This window comes from Schistocerca serialis, chromosome 2 (assembly GCF_023864345.2).
Source record: "Schistocerca serialis cubense isolate TAMUIC-IGC-003099 chromosome 2, iqSchSeri2.2, whole genome shotgun sequence".
Lineage (NCBI taxonomy): Eukaryota > Metazoa > Arthropoda > Insecta > Orthoptera > Acrididae > Schistocerca > Schistocerca serialis.
This window is the reverse complement of record NC_064639.1, coordinates 585,687,774-585,711,321: the sequence shown is the minus strand read 5'-3', so window position 1 is coordinate 585,711,321 and position 23,548 is coordinate 585,687,774. Positions and strand designations below refer to the sequence as shown.

Genomic DNA, 23,548 nt, shown 5'->3' with positions numbered 1-23,548 from the left:
AAAGCTGGAGCGAAGGTGGGCCAAAATATGCAAGATACAATCGGTCAAAATCTGGCTGGTTCAATTCGTTCTGCTTCGATGATTGGGTCCTTACAGTTGCTGTCCCATCCCTGAAACAGCTGGAAGGTAAGAAATTTCTCATTAGACACAATTTATCTTCACATCTGTCCACAGAATCACTTAAGGTGTGTCAGGACAATGACATAAGATTTATATTCCTACCAGCAAATTCAACACACCTCATACAACCACTGGATGTGGCATTTTTTCAGCCTCTACTTGGCACCAAATATTGGAAGAATGGGAGCAGGAAGAAACGAGGCAACAGTTCCTAAGGATAAATTTCCTCTTCTTTTGAAAAAGTTGTGTGACTCCTTGAAGGAAAAAAACGTTATTGCAGGTTTCAGGAAATGTGGGATTGTGCCTCTAGCTCTCAATAAAGTGTTGTCAATGCTCCCAGGTACTAGTACCGGTATACCAGCAAATGAAAACCAGGATAAGAACAATCTTGAAGACTGCACTAATGCTGTTGACAACATCAATGCCTGTTTGCAGCTAGGGTGTCCATTTAATTATCATTTCATTTCTAGCAAAGCTGCATGGTCATCCACGGTAACTGTTCTTTCGGGAACAGATACTACTGTCATATATATAGTTAAAATATGGCTTCCCAGCCATTGACCACCTTGTGCGAACGCACACGCTATGCCCGAACTCGTACGGGACTTGGTAGATTAATCTGCCACAAGTAATGAGTATGATGGGCAAACATCTATTAGTCACACTACGAATGTAGTGGTGTGGACATGTTGGGAATGTGGATCTCACGGGAAGAGTGCAAGGGATAAGTCCCTGCAAACGCACTATCCTCTGTGCCCGTGGTGGCTCAGATGGATAGAGCGTCTGCCATGTAAGCAGGAGATCCTGGGTTCAAGTCCCGATCGGGGCACACATTTTCAACATGTCCCCAATGAAGTACATCAACGCCTGTTTGCAGCTAGGGTGTCCATTTAATTATCATTTCAATTTTATAACACTTTCTATTCACCCCTATCTGCGGGGTGATTAGAAACACCATGTTTAAATTTTTTTAAATTTATTGAAAGAAAATAATTTGATAATGATATCATAAGCTGATAAGAGCAATACAGCCCTAAGTTTTGGGTACTATTTTTTTGTTTAAATTTGACAAACAGTAATCAAATTTTTCAACCAAAGTTAAAATTTGTCACTATTCACCTCGTTTCATGGTATTTGTTGATTTGTTAGCTTTACTTCAAAAATTATTTATTCTTTAAACTCAACACACTGCATAATAATAAAACTCTTACATGACAAACCAAACACGTTACAACACTTGTTTCTTTTTAAAAATATAAACCTTTAATCTTAAACAACTACTTTTCTTTTTACAAAACAAAATTCCAGATCTCATTAAAATTTGACAGTCTTCTTTTTTTTAACATCATTAAGTGAGACAGACTTCGCGTTTTTATCATCTTCTAATGCCTCTAATGCCTTGTCAGTCAGTGTCTGCAACTTTATAATTTTTTCTTCTTTTTCTTTAATAAGATCTGGACAATCTTTCTTCAGGTGAGTAACATCTCCACAGATATGACACGCACCACCTTTTGGATACAATCCTCTGGGATTATCTGGGCACTGCCGAGCAATATGTCCTTGCTCATTACATATAAAGCATTTAGCGTAACGAAATTCCTGTTCCCTAGTAACACGACATTCAAAGTGCTTGTGCTCTGTTGATCCACATTTGAAACAAATACCCATCCCTACAAGATCATCTGTATCTGCCTTTCCCAGATCTGGGCATTCTGATAGAACATGACCAGAATTCCTGCAATGAAAACAAACTTTCTTCTTCTCTCTTGCCAGTGCTTTCTCTGCCTTGCGCCTCTCCAACTTCATTGTTGCTTTAATTTCACTAGCTGGTATCCCATTTGCAATCATTTTCTTCTTCAGTTGTATTAAATTTTCTGCGTCTTCTTTTTTCACAGGGAAGCCATCAAACTTAACTATTTTTATATCCTTACCATTCACGTGTAGTACTGTTGTGTGCAGATACTTCTTTTCAAATTCACCCTTCTTTATCTTTCTATCTTCCACAGAGAAGTTATGTTTTTTCATGAATTTCTTGTTATTTTCTTGCTGCCACAATTTTTTTCTTTTCTTTTCTCTTCCTTCGTTTTGCACGTTCTCTGAAGTTACACTTGTGTGACTTCCTTTACCCCCCAATTCAAAATTCGGCTTGCCACCATTCAAACTGGCATCTACACCAACTACTGTGTTGCTTCCATTATCTTTACATTTCTTTTTCTTTCTATGCTTTTCACTTGGCACCACATCAGCATCTGCACCTGGGATAATTTCACTACCTTCTTCATGGAAATTCTGTTTGACAAAATCCAAGCAGCCACTTTCTTCAGTTTTATTTTTATTTTTAGAACGTTTATGTTTCTTTTTCAACTGATGATCACTTGCTTCTGATTCACCACTTTTCTCAAGGTTAACGTTCTCCTTTACATTCAGACCACTTCCATATTTCCTGGCAGGCTGTTCATCTTGTATGCCAGATATACTATCATGACTCCTTTTCCGCTTCTTTCCTAACTTCTTTTTCATATTATTTTCCATGGTGAACTTTGGAGATATACCACTTTCTTCACACACTGCATCTTCTGACATTTCATGTTTCTCTAACTCTATGTCATTGATATTACCCTCTTCATCATTAGCTTCTTTCTTCTTTTTTTTGAGCTTCTTTGCCTTTTCAACATTACTAGTATGTGGCAAATCCCCATCAGGCATAGACAACTTAATTCCTGTATACTGAGACTCATGAAATTCAGTGCTGTCTCTGTTCCTCATTTTTTTCTTTTTTTTCTCGTTGTCCCCTGTGGTTTCAGGAAAATGTTCATTTATAAATGTCTTATTATGCTTCCTCTTCTTATTCTTTTTTTCAAGTGTATTATACTCTTCACCAGATTTCACAGTTTTATCTGCACACTCATTGTCTTCCAAATCAGCCCACTTAACCTCATTTTTGTTCCAAACATCTCTATCAAAGTCTGATGATTTCCAAATCTTTTGGAAAGATGTAGCTGAATCTCCAAGTGCCTTAGAAGACTGTAGCTTGTCTGTAAGTTGCTGTTTCATTACATTCCACGATGTTGCTGCTTCTGGTAATCGCTCATTTGAAGACTTTGATCCATGGGCCCTTGCAAAGCGCGTCATTGTCTGCAAAAAAAAAAAAATTAATTATATTGCAGTACTTTATACATATTATGGAAAAAATGTACAGCCAAAATTACAACAGGGGTAAGACCAAAAGGATGCTCATTATCCCTTTCAATGAAAAAACTTAAAGGATCAACAAAGGAAAAACATCTGGTGTTAAAGGGAACAAAATTCCTGTTCATTCCATAAGATTGGTGCAGATGACACTGCTTTAATATCTGATAGTTATAAACATATGCAGAATATACTTTCTAAAGTTTCAGCAATTATGAAAAAGTTTGAATTTAAAATTAATAGTCAAAAAGTCAAAATCGTGACAGTAACCAAGTTAGAAATGAGCACTCTTGACATAAAAAAATTAAAAAATAAAACAGAAAATGCTGATAAATTTTGTTATTTAGGCACCTTGAGTACAGAGTACAACAGATGCAGCACGGAAATCAGAAAAACAACTGGAACACGTAAATATGATCTTAATGAACAAAGACAATTACTAGTGACCACATCATTTAATTGTACTCCTATACGGCTTTGAAAGCTGAACACTGCTGAGGACAGAAAGCACTTTGAAGTGGTGGAGAATTAGATCAATGAACAGAGAAATCTCAGCAACTATCCAACAAGAAGAAAAACAAAACTTTATGAACATTTAGACATGGTATGTTTTAAACAGACATACTGGGAGTAGAACCAAGGAGAGCCCAAGAAAGAAAATAGTCTAAGATCAACTGGAAGTAATGAAGTGCCAAAATTATCACAAAGTGAAGGGGATAGCAAAGAATAAAGAAGACTGATTACAAAACAGGACTTATCTTCAGATTATTATTATTATTATTAAACAATGGAAACTCCAGGTAGCAATACCAACAATGTAGGAAAAGATAAGATTGCTACTTACCATGAAGACGACATGTTAAGTTGCAGACAGGCACAATTTAAAGCTACTTACATAAAGCCTTCGGCCACAGCCTTTATCAGTAAAAGAGAGACACACAATGTTCATACACACAAGCAAGCGCACCTCATTCACATGTGACCACCAACCACGAACTGTATCTCGGGCCAAATATCACATGGGATGCAAGCAGCAGTCTGGAGGGGGGGCTGGGAAGGTGAATGGATAGTAGTGCATGGGTGGGGAGAGAGACAAACAGTCTGGTGGTGTGTGCAGGGACTAGAGTGCCAACAGATGCAGCATCAGGAGGTTGTGGGGCAGGGAGGTGGGGAAAAAAGGAGCAAAAAAGGAGACGATCGGGGAAAAATGCATTGGCAGAGGGTGGCAAATAAACAGGGTGGGAGATGGGAATGGGGAAGAGACGACAGGACAGAGAGGGTGGAAACTGTTGGGTGGAGGGTGCAGGGACAGTATGTTACTAAGTTTTTCATCTTAGGCTGTGTATTTATTTTCTAATTGTTCATTAAGTTTTTTTCTTTATTTTTGTCTAGAACCATAATTTTTATTTTGAGTACTTATTATTTAATGACTGATTATGAAGTTTTTGTTGAACGGGAACTTTCCAATTTAAATGGTTCAATGGTTGTGATGACTTTAATTTTGGACTGAATAGCCCTTATTTTTACATCTTTTCTTATGTATATTTTTCTTTGGTGATTTATTATAGAGAGGATTATATATATGGTGAAAAAAATCTTTTATCTTATTGTTTTGATGTTTATTCTTTCAATAGGTTTTCTAATTATTAGTCCAAATTTGATTAGAATTTCATTAGGTTGAGATGCTTTGAGTTTGGTTTCTTATTGTTTAGTTATTTATTATTAAAATGTAAAGTCTTATAGTGTGAGTATGTTGACTTTTTGTCTAATTGTATTGGTAATGTTGCTATTTTGATTTTAATTGCTCGAATATTAAATTTTTGTGGTCGACATTATATTTATTATCATGATTTTATCTCAAATTCTTTTACGATAAAGCTTATCACTATATTAACTCTTTTGGCAGCTATGACTAAAAGATCTCATATTCCTTTTTCTTCTTGACTTCCTGCAGCTATGGCTGCTCCTAATGCTGTTTCTGGATTAGTTCATTCCTCTACTCTTGTCACTGTTGGTGTTTATTTATTAATTCATTTTTGTCCAATATTAAATACTTATAACTGTGTTTGATTCTTGTCATTACCTGGCTGTATAATTATACAGCTAGTTTGGGCACTAATTTTGAGTTTGATTTCAAAAAGATGCCCTTCCAAAGTTTGCTTTTTTTCCATTTGTTGGCTCGTGTTCTTTAAGGTGTTGTCATTTATATGTGCAGGTTCAATAATTCACAATTTAAAGGATTCTTGGGATATTCGTTTCATGAGTTCTACTGTTATCCATTTAACTTCTGTTTGTTTTAATTTTTTTTAGCTTGTCTTTATGTTGTATATCTTTCTGGCTGGATTTTATTCAAAGGATTTAATTCCTGAATGGGTTTGTTTAGGATGAATAATTATTTTTTCCTTTATTTTATCTACTGGTTTAACAGCTTCTTATTATTTTTGTTTATGTTATTATTCAATGTATGGTGAGAATAATTTTTATTGAAGATTTTCTTTTAACAATTAGGGTTATTATATCTTCTTTGGGATAATTAGTAGTTGTTTGTGCTGTTTTATCTTGATTGATTTTTCCTATTCCTCATATTATTGCTTTACCAATTACTGTTGTTGTTTTAGGCTCTTATTTGGGCTATCTTATTTCTCAGTTTGATTTTTCTCATAATTTATTTTCTTTAAACACACTACTTTTCGTTCGACTTGCTGTTTCTATATGATGTACACCTTTTCTTTCAACTATGTTTGTTATATCTTTACCTCTTAAGTTGGGTTATTATTCATCAAAGTCTTTCGATTATTGTTGAGTTATTAGGTGGTCGAGGTTTATACGTAATATTTACTTATTTAACTGGTTACATTCAGGGTTAATACAAGTCTAATTTTACGATTTATCTTTTAACTACAAGTTTTTGAATGTTTATTCTAGCAGTATTTTTTATATATTTAAATAGCTTATAATTAAGTGCAACACTGAAAATGTTAAGGAAATATTTTTAGATAATGTTTATAAATACAGATATTGTTACAAATGGTAACGGAATTAACCACTAATACAAAAAGTTAGCAGCTTTCATATTAGCTTTACATTTCCTTAATAGTTCAATAATATTATTAACAGTAATATGCCTTCTTTTGGCTTCAATTAACTGACTGCAATAATTCACTTCTTATTCAATGTAAGGATGGTTGATTACATCAATACTTTTTGAATGCAACACAAATGTCATCTTTAACTACAACCCCTCATTCTGCTCATTGAAGAGCTCCTTATTCAATTCACAATATAACCTTCTAAAAGGGGTTGGATGAAGAATACTGTTTACACTGTTCAGATTATAATGTCTGATGCTTTTATAAAAATTACAACTGGTAGAATTAATGCAATTTTTGTTCCGACTTCAAGTCATGCGCTGGCACGCCAGTGGGAAACAACAGAGCGGAGAGGGCTGTGAAGACAACGTCAGCCAATAGTACACTGACCAACCCCTCTCTGAGACGAAAATGTGCCAGCAGCAGCCTCTAGGCGAAGAGAACATAAGTGCCTCTCCCGACTGGTAGTGGCCCAGCTCTACAGAAGCATCAAGACCAGCAACCTGGATAAAAGCATCTACTGTATTACTCCACTTGCATTGGAATCGTCATATTGAAGGGCATTTGATTATATTGCATGTCGCCCCTTGCTTGCAACACATCTATGTATTTCTCAAAATTAAGTATTTCATTGATTCATTTCATAATAAAAGTCTTTAACATGATTTGCTTGAACTGTTGTCTAGCAATCTGGGAAGCAAGTTTCCTAGACACCCCATCTTTGACAACTAGGCAGAATATAACAATTTCTACATCAAAGATTAAAAAGGATGGTTCCAAGGACTATAACAGTTAATGTAATAATAAATCTAATAAAAAATTCTTTTATGTAATATTAGGATTGATTTCCTTGATTAATTATCAAGCTTTCTGACTGGAAGTCAAATATACTATTTATACCGGAAAAACTATTATCTACCTCATCAATAAATTGAGATCCATAAGAATAGTCAAACTACACCTACAAACTGTCAGTACCATGCAGCGGCTTCAAATCCAAAGTGATGTCTTGGTGAGAACTGATTTAGTGACTGTCGAAGTAAACATGTTGTTAAGAAGATTGTTCCAAAAAATTACACGGTGCCCATGAGATCCTGTGGCAATGAAAAATGTTGATCCATAAACTGCTTCAGTAATACTAAAGGGTGCTTCTCAATGTTTGTAAGCTTGAAGTAAAGTGAAATATAGTCCTGGCAGCCCGGTGAAGAATAGTCCTTGTAACGCTTGAATGCAGTTATATTCCATAAGTCTGTGGTGTGTTCATGTTACTGTTATTACTGATACAAGAAGAATTACTGTATTAAGAAGTGGAATTTGTATAGGGTTAAAAGACTGAATTCCTACTGGTGGTCGTAGTATGCCTAATTCAATTGCTGGTGCTAGACTTCTATTGAAGAATGCTCACACGCTCCACCCAACAGTTTCCACACCCACTGTCCTATCAGCTCCTCCCCACTCTCATCTACCACCCTGTTTATTTGCCGCTTTCTGCCAATGCATCCATCTGTCTTTCCCTGCTCCTCTCCTTTTTTGCTACATTTTCCCCCGCCATCCTCCCGACAGCCTCCTGACGCTGCACCCGTTAGCATTCTAGTACCTGCACACTCCACCTCACAGTGTTCATCTCTCTCGCCACCCGTACACTAATATCCCTTCCCCTTCCCTACCCCCTCCAGATTGCTGCTTGTCATCCCATGTGATAGTTGCATTCCGGCCCAAGATGCTGGAGTTGGTGGTTATGTGTGCATGAGGTGTGCTTGCTTGTGTGCGGGCATGGTGTGTGCCTCTTGAAGTGTGTGCAAGCTAGCGTGCAGTGTATATGTGTAAGATTTAGTGCTACGCACATGTGAAAGATTCCATGCAACAACATCTCTGGAACAGCCTATGATCTACGTTTATTCTTTGTTTTCCAGCTATATTATTTATTCTGTTGTTTGTTCGCTCTGTCAAACGAATGTCATTTTGTGTTATGGGTTATTCCTAAAGTAATAAAATGAGTTTCGCTAACACGCAACAGTTGGTGACCCCGATGTGATCTTCGACAGTCACCGGGCACTCAATTCGAAACATGTTTGCACTCCGTAGTGTGCCAAGTCGCAAAAAGTACAGTCACATCAACCATGCTGCACACTCAACTGCGCCGCGCATCCTCCGCACTCCACGGCAGCTACACCGCACATCTGTAGCCTACTGATTCCTCAGTATTATTACGATGGTAGATCAAGTTCCTGCACCACTAGCAGACACACCTGCTGATGCCATGATAAACCGTGTCACAGTAAAACCACTGCCGTTCTGGCACAATATAGTTATGTTGTGGCAGCACTCAGTGAAGCAATGGCACTGGAGCCGCTGGATATTCTATCGTCACCGCCGAGCGTGGACCGACATTTGGCGATTAAGAGCACCCTACTCATACGAGTTTTGCAGTCTGAGGCGAAAGGGCTGGAAAAAGTATTTCATATCGAAGAGCTTGGCGATTTCATGCCATAGCAGCTGCTGTGCCAATTATGTACGTCAGCAAGCAACACAGTAAGTGGCGACATTCTGCGAAGCATTTGGCTATCACGCCTACCTACTGACCTGCAATAGATTCTAACTGTGTGCGCCAGTGATCTAGATCCACCAATGCAAACTGCCGATGGAATATCTGAAATGTATCCATCTGTGTGCATTGCAACAGTCAGCCCACAATGGCAGATGGACAGCAAATTTGCTGCAGTACAAGCTCAGATCACTGAACTTTCCACACAAGTCGCCCCTCTGCGAACTCAGAACAACAGTCGCCGATCTCATCACTACCGCTCGCCTGGGAAATTCAGTCGCTCACCTTCAGCTACGAAAGTATGTTGGTACCTCCACTGATTTGGGCACGTGGCATGAAAGTTTTTATGGTTTTCGGGCGCAAAACTGCTACGCTCATTAGCGCCCTTTCTGTGGTTTAGGGAAGGGTAAAAAAAACTAAATTGGAAATCATCAGCAATGCGAGTGAAACTCAATAAGTGGGGAAACTAAAAAACAGAAGGAAAGCTTAGAAAACCACTATATAAGTGGGGGGGGGGGGGGGGGATTGTTTTCCCCCAAAAAGAGCTTCAAATGACTGACGTCATCTCACTGATACTAATAAACTCGAGGACACGATCGGCTGAGCGTGTGTCATCTGCTAAAATGGAAGATATATCAGGTGACAGCTGTAGACGGGCGCGTAACAGAGTAAAATAGGGGCACTCAAGTAAAAGGTGTTGCACCGTCCACAGTTGAGAGCAATGGGGACAAAGTGGGGGAGGATCGCCACTTACAAGATGTTGATGGCTAAAAGGCAGTGCTCTATCTGGAGACTAGTTAAAATTACCTCCTCCCGACGACGAGTTTCGGAGGAAGAGGTCCAAGCACAGGGAAGAGCTTTCACTTCCCGCAATTTATTATTGGGAAGTGTAGACCAATATGCATGCCATAAAAGAGCAACACAACGACATAGAACACTCTGCAGATAGGCGAAGGGAACCATGCGAACAGCAGGCTGAAGAAGAGAGACTGGAGCCTTGGCCGCTATATCGGCTGCCTCGTTTCCACGGATACCAACGTGTCCTGGGATCCAGAAGAACGCCACAGAGATGCCCCCCAAGTGGAGCAAGTGGAGGCAGTCCTGAATCCGGTGGACCAGCGGGTGGACAGGGTAGAGAACTTGGAGACTAAGGGGAGAGCTGATCGAATCTGAGCATATAATATACTGTACCCGTTGATGGCGCCGCGCGTATTGGACAGCCTGGATAACAGCGTAAAGCTCTGCAGTAAAAACCGAACACTGGTCGAGAAGCCGAAATCAATTAGGGGTGTCGCCAACAATATAGGCACTCCCAACACCACATGATGTTTTTGAACTGTCAGTGTAAATAAATGTGGCATCCTTCATTTGGGCGCATAGAGCAGCAAATGCCCGACGATAAATGAGAGAAGGGGTACCATCCTTGGGAAGCTGACAAAGGTCATGGAGCAGGCAGGTCTAGGGGCGGAGCCAAGGTGGTGCTGTACCCCCAGTTGACAAGAAAGTTTTAGGAAAGTGGAAGGAAAGAGAATGGAGCAGTTGACGGAAGCGGACTCCTGGTGGTGGTAGAGAGGAAGGGCGGCCTGCATACCCTAAATCTAAGGAGGTGTCGAAAAAAAGGTCATGGGCCAGATTAGCAGGCATCGAAGACAGATGGCTAGCTAGCATGGCGACTCAGAAGTACAGCTCTCCGATTGGACAGCGGAGGATCAGCAGTCTCAGCATAACGGCTTTCCACAGGGCTGGTGTAAAAAGCTCCAGACACTAAACGCAGCCCATGGTGGTGGAGAGAGTCAAGACGCCAAAGAATTGACAGCCAAGCAGAGGAGTAAACTATGCTTCCATAGTCCAATTTCGAGCACACTAAAGCACGACAGAGGCGGAGAAGGACCACTCTGTCCGCTCCCCAGGAAGTACCATTCAGAACACGGAGGGTGTTGAGGGATCGCAAACAGCGAGTTGAAAGATAGGAAACATGGGAGGACCAGCACAGTTTTCTATCGAACATAAGACCCAAGAAACTTCCTGGCAGATTAAAACTGTGTGCCGGACCGAGACTCGAACTCGTGACCTTTGCCTGTGGATCAAGCGCACACTCAGCTGCAGAGTGATAATCTCATTCTATAAGACCCAACAATTTAGAGACATCCGCAAACAGAAGGTTGACAGGGCCTAAATGCAGGGAAGATGGAAGAAACTCTGTATGACGCCAAAAATTGACACAAATGGTCTTACTGGGAGAAAAGCGGAAGCTGGTTTCGATGCTCCAAGAGTGGAGGTGATCGAGACATCCTTGAAGACGTCGTTCAAGAAGGCTGGTCCGTTGAGAACTGTAGTAGATCGCCAAATCGCCCACAAAGAGGGAGCCCGAGACATTGAGAAGGAGACAACCCATAATTGGATTTATGGCAATGGCAAACAGTAAAACAATTAGCACGGAGCCCAGGGGTACCCCATTTTCTTGGGAGAAAGTATGGGAGAGAGTAGTGTTCACCCACATTTCAAATGTGTGCTCTGCCATAAATTCACAAATAAAAAGGGGCAGTCGACCCCGAAAGCCCCAAGAGTACAGTGTGTGGAGGATGCCTGTTCTCCATCAGGTATCGTATGCTCTCTCCAGGTCAAAAAATATTGCTACAGTTTGGCGTTTCCTGAGAAAATTGTTCATGACATAAGTGTAGAGAGCAACAAGATGGTCAACTGCAGAACGATGCTTTCGGAAACCGCACTGGGTAGGTGTTAAAAGGCTTTGGGACTCCAGCCACCAGGCTAGACAGCAATTCACCATACGCTCCAAAACATTACATACACTACTCGTGAGAGAAATGGGGCGATAACTAGATAGGAGATGTTTGTCTTTTCCAGGTTTTGGAACAGGAATGACGATAGCTTCCCGCCATCTTCTGGGAAAAGCATTCTGGGAAAAGCATTGTCGGTCCAAATTCGATCATAAAGGCAAAGGGGGTAGTGCAGACTATGGTATGATAAATGCAGCAACATTTGGATGTGGATACCATCCAGTCCTGGGCAGAAGAGCGAGAAGAAGAGAGTGTGTGTTGGAGTTCCCGCATGGAGAAAACAGTATTATAGCTTTTGCTATTTTGAGAGGAGAAAGCAAGAGGTCGCACTTCTGCAGCACGTTCTTCGAGAGAAAAGCTGCTGGGTAATTTGAAGAGCTCAAAATTTCAGCAAAGTGTACTCAATGAGTTAGAAATTGTGACGGGTCCACTAAGGTATCATGCGCGACAGTGAGCCCAGAGATCGGGGAGAAACTAGGCACGCCAGATAAATGTCGAATTCGACTCCAAACTTCTGAGGACGGAGTGAAGGTGTTAAAAGAGCTAGTAAAGAAGTCCCAGCTTGCCTTCTTGCTATCACGGATGACGCGACGGCATCGCGCATGCAGCTGCTTATAGCAGATACAGTTGGCCAAAGTAGGATGGTGGCGGAAAATACGAAGAGCGCATCATCGCTGATGTATTGCACGCCTAGTTCCACCAAGGAACAGGGGAGGGGAGGGGGGGGGGGAGGGGCTTCAGGGCAAATCAGAGGTGCGAGGTATTGAATGTTCCGCGACTGTAAGAATAACTTCTGTAATATGAGTGACCTGATCGTCAACGCTAGGAAAGTGACGGTCATTGACTGTCGCTATAGACGAAAAAAGTGTCCAATCGGCTTGGGCAAACTTCCAGTGGCGCGAGTGCATAGATGGCAGTTGTGGCTGCAGTCAAGGACACACGGAAAATGGTCACTCGAGTGTGTATCAGCAAGAGCAAACCATTCAAAGCACCGAGCTAGCTGAACAGTACCAACCGAAAGGTCCAAATGAGAGAAATTTGTCAAAGAGGCAGACAAAAATGTAGGATCCGCAGTGTTGAGGTAAAAAAGATTCGCTTGGTGGAAGACATCCATCAATAGGGAGCCTCGCGGATAAGAACGCGGAGATCCCCAAAGCGGGTGGTGGGCACTGAAGTCCCCAACCAGCAAATAAGGGGGTGGGAGCTGACCAAGGAGATGAAGGAGATCAGCTCTTGCCATTGGTGTGGATGATGGAATGTATACAGTACAAAGAGAGAAGGTGTATCCAGAAAGGGAAAGACGGACAGAAACAGCTTGGAAGGAACTGTTTAAGGGGATTGGGTGATTATGGACAGTATCATGGAGAAGAATCATAAGTCCCCCATGTGCTGGAGTGCCATCAACAGAGGGGAGATCAAACCGGACTGACTGAAAATGAGGGAAAACAAAGCAATCGTGGGGACACAGCTTTAAGGGTGGACAGAAAAGGGAAGAATCTTACCACAGTTGGTCTCAACTCAATGCCTGCTGAGAGCCGGCGGCCGACAGCGTGGAACAGCATTCAGCCAAAGGCAGAAGATCCTGATCCATAGGTTTTCAGGAGCAGCTCCTGCCACCAGCGATTGGCCAGTTGATAGGCCACCAGCAGTGCGCCTTGGCGACACAGAAGACGGCCGAGGGCGGTTACTGCCAGGTGGCGTTGTAGATGAGACACGCCATGGCGGAGAAGGAGAGGAACTGGGTTCCTTATGAGCCTTCTTGGAAACAGACGAGATGAGGGAGAAATCGATGGTTGTGAGGTCTGGGTACGTAAAAAATCTTCACGAGTAGGCTCTTTTTTTGAAGCCCGGGTGTGTGATTTTGGGGCTCGAATTTAGCAGAAGCCGATGAAGGGTGAGCCGTAGAGTGAGCAGGTGATAGTGGGGAGGTTGAACAGGCGATCTTTGCGCTAGCCGATTTGACGACCGTTGCGCTAAAGGTGAGATCACAAGTCTGTGTGGCTGCCTCCCTAGTAGGCCGAGGAGATGCAAGGACAGCACTATATTTACCTGCTGGAGGCACAGTGGGCTTTCGACTGGAGAATAACTTATGAGCAGCAAATGAAGACACCTTTTCCTTCACTCTGATTTCCTGAATAAGCCATTCATCTTTGAAAATGGGGCAATCTCAAGAGGAAGAAGCGTGATCGCCCATACAGTTGATGCAACGAGGGGATGGAGGTGGACAAGCACCCTCATGGGCATCCTTGCCACACGTAACGCATTTGGCCGGATTGGAACACAACTGGCTGGTGTGATTGAATCGCTGACACCAATAGCAACGCATAGGGTTGGGTATGTAAGGGCGAACTGAAATTACCTCATAGCCCGTTTTTATGTTCGGTGGAAGTTAAACACTGTCAAATGTCAAGAAGATAGTATGGGTTGGAACCAAGTCCTTGTCAACCCTTTTCATGACTCGAACAGCTGGTATGCCCTGGTCAGACAGGTAGTTTTGAATTTCCTCGTTGGACAATGTGTCGAGGGTGTGTGTATAAAGCACCCCGCGTGATGAATTTAAAGTGTGGTGCACTTCCACCCGGACAGAGAAGGTGTGTAGCAGTGAAGTTCGCAGCAATTTTTGTGCCTGGAGGGCACTGACTGTTTATAACAACAAGGTGCCATTTCGTAATCGGGAACAAGACTTTACAGGACCTGCAATTGCGTCAACACCTTTCTGATTAATGAAAGGGTTGACTGTGGAGAAGTCTTGACCTTTGTCCGACCGAGAAACAACAAGGAACTGTGGCAATGATGGAAGAACTGTCCGTGGCTCAGACCCATTTAACTTTTGCTTGTGAGCAGCCATTGTAGACGATGAGGAAACCATTGCGAAAGTATTCCCCATGATTACCGGTGTCTCCGATGGCGTGCTCCTTCTTTGTTGGCACCCTCTCTGAGGACACTCCCATCTTAGGTGATCATTCACACCTCCCGAGAAACGGACAGAGGGACCAATCAGCACGTTCGGAAGGTATCAGCTCGGGTAATCGCCCCTCCCTGGATCTGGCCATTACCAGGGGGTACGTACGGTCCTACCTGTCCACCCATGGTGGGGAAATACGCGTTACCCCGTCACCGGCTATGTGTGGGAATGCGTGGGTCGGCTTTCAGACACACACAGGGAGGAAAAAAAAGATATACAGAGGAACAAAGAAAAGGAAAGGAAAGAAGAAAGGTCTCAAATGCCACAGCAGAGAAGAGGGTAAAGAGAAGAGGCAAGGAAAAGAGAAGGACAAAGGAAGGACAGAGATTTTCCAGCATAGAAAGCGAAGGAGAGAGACTGTCTAACAATTACAAGCATCCATCTCCGGACGTAGGCACAAAACATACTCCTAGAGGGGGAGAAGGGGAAGGGAAGAGGCAGAGGTGAGGTGAGGGGGGTGAGGGGGGAGGATGGGGGATGGGGAAGGATGTGGAAAAGGAAGGTATGCAACCCGGAAAGGAAAGAGGGCCGCACTAGCTTGGGGTTCTGTGCTTGCCACGCACGTATCCACAAAAGAGTTATGGACACCCTGGGGGGGAGGCATGAAAGTGTAGCCCACCTTGTGAGCAGGGAAATGCAACAGGAGCTCAGTGATGACGGCCACTGACACTCCGAATGGCAGCCGTCAATTGTTTATCACAAACCACGGTACGAAATTACAGTTCCTAGTACCAACATTCGTATGCGTGATGGTTACCACCTCTTTACAGCCAATGGTTCTACAATAGCTATATACTGTCGTACCACATTAGTGTTAAACCGAAGTCTACGACGCATGCTTGAGTGGCAGTTTGTCATGGCAGACGTCACTCATCCTATTCTGGGGGCAGATTTTCTATCTTTTATGGACTTGAGCTTGACCTCCGGCATCAACGCCTACTGGAACTAGTACTAACTTAGCTAGTAGAGGACTACTGGAAATTCTCCGTTTATCGAACTTTTGAAGCAGGTTCCCAAGATCACATGTCAAGTTCCCATGCTAGCTCCCATGCAGCACTCCACAGTGCACTACATTTTGACCATGCCTGGACCACCTGTTCATGCTCAACCACGTCGTTTAACACTACAGAAATTGAAAGTGGTTAAACAGGAATTCGCATCCATGCTCGCACATGGGATCTATCGTCTATCATGTGATACTGAAAAAGAACAACGGGTGGCATCCTTGTGAAGATTATTGACAGCTACAGGCAAGAACAATTCCAGTCCGGTACCCTATACCACACATCGAGGATTTCACATCCAATGTCTATGGTAAGAGCATATTCTCTATGCTGTACCTCGTCAGAGCTTTTTACCAGAGACCTGTGGCACCAGACGATGTTCCTAAGACAGCTGTACGCACACCTTTCAGGTTGTCAGGTTGTTCAAGTTCACTCGCATGACTTCGGGCTATGTAATGCTGCTCAGACATTTCAAAGATTTACGGATGAGGTCACATGTGACTTGGATTATTGCTATGCATACATAGACAATGTTTTGCGGGTTAGCAAAACTCTCTTTATTACTTTAGGAATAACCCGTAACACTCTCTTCTACTGAAGAAGGATGCGGCTGAAAGCTTGATGTACAGGGTGACAATTATTGGACTATATGGGGGAAAACAACAACAACAACAACAACGTATGTTAAGTTACAAACTACGGCATGCACACACTTTATTCGATATGTAAACGTCACTACAGATATTCGGATGTATGTTCCAACATGTTTGATATGCCTGCCATCATTGGTAATGATGTGGCACTGACAAATAATGAAATTCTGGCTGACCCACTGAAGTGTCAAAATATTGATGCTATTGATGACTACCTGAATGGCTGTTTTCAGCTCAGAAATGGTTTGGGAGTTATTGCTGTACATCTTGTCTTTAATATAGCCCCACAAAAAGGAGTCACAAATATTCAGATCTGGAGAATATGGTGGCCAAATGAGGCCCATGCCAGTGGCCAACGGGCACACCAGAACCAGAATGTGGTCCCCAAAGTGCTCCTCCAGGACATGAAACACTATCCTGCTTCAATGTAGTCAAGCTCCGTCTTGCACGAACCACATCTTGTAAAAATCAGGTCACTTTGGATAATGGTGAAGAAATCACCTTCCAAAACCTTCATGTACTCTTAAGTAGGCACCATGCAATCAAGGAATATTGCACCAATTATTCCCTGACTGGAAATTGCACACCTCACAGTCACCTGTTCAGGGTTGCAGATTCTCAGTCCCCCAAATCCACCAATTTATGCTTATTGAAGAACCCATTCAAATGGAAGTGGGCTTCGTCGCTAAATCAAACCATATTCAAATCAACGTCCTGTTTGTCAATTCTGTGGACAACAGTGTTGGCAAAACACAGCCACTGTTCCATGGCCCTGGGGCTTAATGGCTGACTAGTTTGAATTTTGTATGGGAAGAGAAGCAGGTCTTCACCAACAATTTGTCACAGTGTCTACCGGTTGATTCCCACCTTTCGCACAGCTCATCTGATCGATTTCCTGGGGGTGGATTGAAACACAGTGCATGTCTTCTAGATGTTTTCAAGTGTTTTCACCCATTTTGGATGACCGACATTGCCAACACTGTCATCAAGAACACTACCCGTTCTCTCAAACCTGCAAATCAAATTCTTAATTGTTAACACACTTGGACCAGTTGTCTTCAGCTTGAACTCGATCATAAACTTCCTTTGAGCTGCAGCTTAGCTGTTACAGCTTGATTAGTAGCCCATCACAAGCGCTGTCACTTAGGTATGCTGTACTGTGACACTTTCAAGTGCAAATGGCCCACAAAAACAAGGCACATGTGGACACTAATTCCCATCATTCCCTGCAGCCAACCGTGCAGTTTGTATGGCCTAATGCAAACTGTTTTATTTCATATAGTTCAATAATTGTCACCCTGTAAGTGTGTCTTAATTGTACCTGTCTCCAAATTAATGTGTCTTCTTTATGACAAGTTATTGTTATTATTATTATTATTATTATTATTATTATTATTACCAAATAGAACATTTGTGGCTAGTTAAAAAGAAATAAAGAGCTGAGTAACCTATGAGGAAAAGACCAAAGTAATAACACAGAAATTGAAAACGAAAAAGTCAAATGGCACAGCATGTACAAAGTGGTGTTAAGATTACATTGTACACACAATAGTAGAAATAACTTGTCTATGATCTACGTTTCTTTCCCCTGAATTTAACTGATTGTGCACCTGATTTTACCTGACAGTCACTCACAACATGAACATGTGACATAAAAGACGAGTTTATAGAATAAATCTGGTACTACAGTGCACAGAACCAACTGGAACACACGACTGCATTACCTGAAGGTTGGTTTACACATGTAGAATCCAATATTTTCAGAACTTTGAAAAGTTAAATTGAAGAGAAAAACAAAAATACATACTTTGAATGAGTAATTAATATTTGAATATTATAAAAACATGAACAGTTTTCATTCAATGCTTGGAAAACAGCTAAAATGAATCGGCATCCAAGGAATAGGTGAAATATCTTTGGCTTCCCTCTGACAACCATGCCTCCATCCTTGCTACCCTCCCTTTTTTCCTTTCCCTGTTGCTTCATAACCTGGGTTGTGAGTAACTGAATCCACTTTCCCTTCTTCTCTTTCTTTCCCCTCTCTCCTCCCTGATGAAGGAACAAAGTTCCAAAAGCTAGGAACGTAAATTTTCTGTTCTGTTTTGTGTATCTATCGGCTGTACTGAGCTGAGGTAAGTACTGGCCAGCCCCTCTATCTCTTTGTTAGTATTTGTTTCACATCTTTATATGAGATTTTCCATTAATCAAATAGGTGAAATACTGTTTTAAGTGCCCTATACAGGTATCTGAAGCATAAGGAGACAGAAATGAAGAGTGAATCTAGTCAAGTAAAACAGCAATCAACCACATAAGTACTGACCAGTATCATATTTCCATTCTTGACAAAGACTACAATACCAAGTGATTTTTCAAGCTTTTCCAGTGGGCCTGTTGATTCCAAAGCTCTAGGATCTATTGCTGGATTGTGTTGTGGCCATTCCACAATATTTCCTCAAGGCAACTGCTGGACATTTGCAGACAGTTACTGCTGGGAAGTAGCATTTGTCAGGGTTCACACTGCAATGATCTTATGGAGACCATGCCTGGAAACCACATATGTACAGCTGACGAGTGTAGTATGTCCATACATCCCTAATAGGAATGTAGGTGTGCTATTCCTGGCTGGGAGTCAAACAAAAATCGGTAGCTATAGGGTCCTTGTCAAAAATAAAACTGGAAATGCAATCTTTGTCTTGACATAAATCAAGCCATATCCTGCACTGGTTGGCACAGGTATGTACGACGACTATGTTCATCTCATCACTCATGCACTGTTCCATATATGAAACACTATATTTAAAAAAGTTTAGCAAGACTGTAAAGGTAGTTGGTGCCCCTGAATAACCACTGTCATCAGATGCTGAAGTGTGTCCAGCATATTGTAATTGTATCAGAAGCAAAGCATGCTCTCTTAATCAGAGTGTACCAAACACCATCAGACCCTGCATGGTGGTCGCAACATGTAACTTCCAAATATAAATTAGTGTGCATTGACTAAAGTCAAATTAAATTTATTCTGCAGTAACTTCGTGTCAATATTTTATAGTTGCTTTCCTAGATTAAGTAAGCCATAGGTAACTATGGGAATTAAAATCTCACGTAAGATGAAAAGGGAAATTTACACAAAGGCCCCAAGTCAAGATATGACATTACTTGAAATTCTACAAAAAATACTGCACTATTATAAGGAAAGTCATAAAAATGCCAAGAAGTATGTACATCCTCAGAGAAATTAGTAATGCAGATCATGAGTTTAAAACTATTTGGGGTAATGTCAAACAGGAGACAGGACAGCCAGTCGATGTACAAGATACAATAACAAACTAAATGATAATGCTGTGATTGATAATACCCAAGTTACAAGTACTTTTAACAATCACTTTGTAAATAGGATTGTAAGTTTCAGTTGAAGCAATAGAACATATTAAAAAGTCATCCCACAAAAATTTAAGCAAATAGAACAGCACCAACATTCTTCATTGAAATTAATAGGATTGTATAAAAATGCTGGGAAAGAAAAGCTCTTGTTGTGTAGATGGAATTTCAAACAGAATTCCGAAAACTTGTTCCGACATAACGACCAATGTCCTTCATGGTATATGTAACACATCATTGGCCAGGGAATTTTCCAGACAGATTAAAATATGCAATTGTTACACCTCCTTGTACAAGCCATAACAAGAAAGAGTTCAACAATTACTGCCAGATTTCCATACTGATCTCTTTTTACAAAATGTCTGAAAAAGTAATGTACTCAAGAGTAGTCTCACATTTAAATAAAAACAATTTACTTAGTGTATCACAGTTTGGTCTGTGCACAGGTTGCTCAACTGAGAATGCTATTCATATATTTTTTCAAAAAATAAATAATGTGATAATTAATGTCAACACTAGTCATGTACACATATCCTGTACACTGATTCACTCCACGTCATTTTGGTAAAAGAACTGTTCAAATGACTTACGGAGCATGTAACTAACTAGCACTACACGCTGTAACCTAGCGTTTCCCTTGTAAGAAAACAGCCAGGAAGGATATAAAGGAAATCATACTATGTACAGCTTGGAACCCTGTGGTTTCTGTGATCAGACTGCAAAAACAAAAACAAAATCTCTAACAAAAGCCAATGGCGGCATACTCTGGAGTACCCCTATGGTCACCAATTTTGGTTTTTCTGTTGGACACAGCAAACTTCCGCAGCAGCACTGGTGACCCTGCCTATAAGCAGAAGGCTGCACCTCAGTTCCTGGTAAGGGACTCAGGATACGCAACCATCATGCACCTGGATGCAACTTGGTCAAACATACACGAATTCCATATGTCATATTCATAAAACCGTCACTGTGTGAAGATCCAACAGTTGCTACTTTAAGATGTCCAATAGTTACCTCAATGAAATATAGAGCAATTACTTTTGAATGCATTACAGGAACAGCAGTGATCAATGTCTTATAAATAATTACTATTAAAAACAGTCCTGATCACGATTTATTTAACAAGGTGACCGGTTTCGACCACTACTGTGGTCATCTTCAGACCATTGAGTAGGAACCTCTTTCTGTTGGAGAATCACTCCAAGATGACCACAGTAGTGGTTGAAACCGGTCACCTCGTTAAATAAATCGTGATCAAGACTGTTTTTAATAGTAATTAAATATAGAGCAATTTACACAATGTGATACAGCAATAGTTTGAAATCTGAGAACTGCATATTCATAGTGATATCATAATTTAAAATTTACTACTAAAAATTGATACTGTATATTGTTTCCTGTTAAAATGTATTTAAGCTCTTGACTATGATTACAGAGAAAATACCTTTCTGTTCATAGGCCAAATATCCAAACTGTCATTATGCAATGAACTGTAAACACTGAGCAGCGAAAATTGAAAATTTTAATGAATACCTAATGGTTCGTATGACACACACACAAAACAGTGAGAAATACTTACTTTTCTAAGAATAAAAGTCAGTATCTACCTGTATTCATCATCATCATCATCATCATCATCATCATCATCTAAGACTGACTATGCCTTTCTGCGTTCAGTCTGGAGCATAGTCCCCCTTATAAAAATCCTCCATGATCCCCTATTCAGTGCTAACATTGGTGCCTCTTCTGATGTTAAGCCTATTACTTCAAAATCGTTCTTAACCGAATCCAGGTACCTTCTCCTTGGTCTATCCTCTACTGCTGAACCCATGAATCTCTTCGGAAACCTTGCTTCTCCCATGCATATAACATGACCCCACCATCTAAGCCTGTTCGCCCTGACTGCTACATCTATATAGTTCATTCCCAGTTTTTCTTTAATTTCCTCATTGTTGACACACTCCTGCCATTGTTCCCATCTACTAGTACCTGCAATCATCCTAGCTACTATCATATCCGTAGCCTAAACCTTATTGATAAGGTAACCTGAATCCACCCAGCTTTCGCTCCCATACAACAAAGTTGGTCGAAAGATTGAACGATGCACAGATAACTTAAGTCTTGGTACTCACTTCCTTCTTGCAGAAGAGAGTAGATCGTAGCTCTGCGCTCACTGCATTAGCTCTGCTACACCTCGCTTCCAGTTCTTTCACTATGTTGCCATCCTGTGAGAATATGCATCCTAAGTACTTGAAACCGTCCACCTGTTCTAACTCTGTTCCTCCTATTTGGCACTCAATCCGTTCATCTCTCTTTCCCACTGACATTACTGTATTTCAATTTTTATTTCTGATTCATATTTTGAAGCAAAATTTCCATCATCAGGGTTTCCAAGATTCACATGAGGCTTTCTGTCACGACGTGGTGAAACAATCACACCTGAGGTGTGTGACATTTTTAAATAAACATGGAAGCATTTGACTGCTAGTTACAGTAACCTTCAGCAGTACAAAATACCTTCATATTGCGAGAATCTATCTGCTCGTAGCCCACGGCCAAATTCCTCCATATTGTTTGGCTTTCATTGCACATATATTGTCAACTATGAAAGTCAACATCCTATTTGACAAAATACATTAACATAAAGTAGTTCTTCTCTATATAGATTCTCCATTTATATCTATAAACTGGAACAACTTTTAAACAAATATCTTTGCTCACATAGGATGTTTACTTTCAATGTTTTTGTACTTATAACTGTTTATGATACAACTTACAGGAATGTCGAACTTACAGGAATGTCGTCATAGACCACAAGTGAAGCATATTCTCAAAAAATGTAGTTTGTTTTTACTAGCAATCTTATTTTTTTTATACGACAACTTTACACATGTCAGGCATGACTGCTTCACCTGGTCATGACAGAAAGCCACATATGAATTTTGAAAACCATTTCAACATATGAAAACCTGCAAAACCAGAACACAGGAAGTCAACAAACTTACATTTATAAAAAATATATAACATCAGTTTTTCTTAAAGCAATTTTGGGGTGATGGGGAACATAAATCAGGATTGGTTGACAAACTGGGAATCCACTCCTCCTGGATGAATGCAATGTCTTAAACATCCCAGTTTATTACTCATTTCCTTCTTTGTTCCATTTATACATTGAAACAGAGGGAATCATGTACCTTAGTTTATGGTCTAACCTCCCTCATATATGTTCAAATAATATAACGAAAGCAGCAGATTTAGTCTGTATTTGGTGTTTACTGATTCTTTAAACTTAGCTACCATATCCTTTCTCCAGAAGAACATTGCTTCCATTGACTCAGTTCCTTTTAGACTACCTGGAATACTTCTCACATTAAGCAAATCAGTTAATTAAAACTGTGCAGCAAGCCTCTGGAATGAATTTTCACTCTGCAGTGTAGTGTGTGATAATTTTAAACTTCTGCCAGGAAGTTTCAGCAAGCCTCTGGTTTGCTTTGATCTCTCCCTTCAAGATTACTTTAGTGTTGCATAGGGCTCTGGAAGAGTGATGTGTATCCCTATGTATTCTTACCAATGAATAATAGTCGTAAACAAAGAACTATAATACACATAATTATATACAAGAGCAGAGCTATCGTGCAGATTTACAGTTCTGTATGCATGTGGTGAACAGTTCCAAGAGATTAAGCATGTCTTCAAAATGGTATGGCGATTGCAGTAACTTTGTGAGAGGAAGTACCTGTGTGAGGATGAATATAAGCCCCCCTCGCTTTGTCAGCCTACATTTGAAAAGAGTGACATTCTTGGAATAAA

At 40.9% G+C, this 23,548-nt stretch overlaps 1 protein-coding gene across 2 annotated transcripts; it reads right to left on the bottom strand.

The window, feature by feature from the left end:
* Nucleotides 1-990: 990 nt before the first annotated feature.
* LOC126457602 (uncharacterized) lies at nt 991-22,682 on the bottom strand. 2 transcript variants are annotated; one of them, XM_050094051.1, is made up of 2 exons: nt 22,533-22,682; nt 991-3,255 (listed from the first exon to the last, which is right to left on the bottom strand). In XM_050094051.1, the coding sequence occupies exon 2, from the start codon at nt 3,250-3,252 to the stop codon at nt 1,435-1,437; it is 1,818 nt and encodes a 605-aa protein (XP_049950008.1). In that variant the 5' UTR covers nt 3,253-3,255; nt 22,533-22,682; the 3' UTR covers nt 991-1,434. The 2 variants fall into 2 exon arrangements, with proteins under 2 accessions (XP_049950008.1, XP_049950006.1); XM_050094049.1 differs by lacking the exon at nt 22,533-22,682 and adding an exon at nt 21,871-22,080.
* Nucleotides 22,683-23,548: the final 866 nt, after the last annotated feature.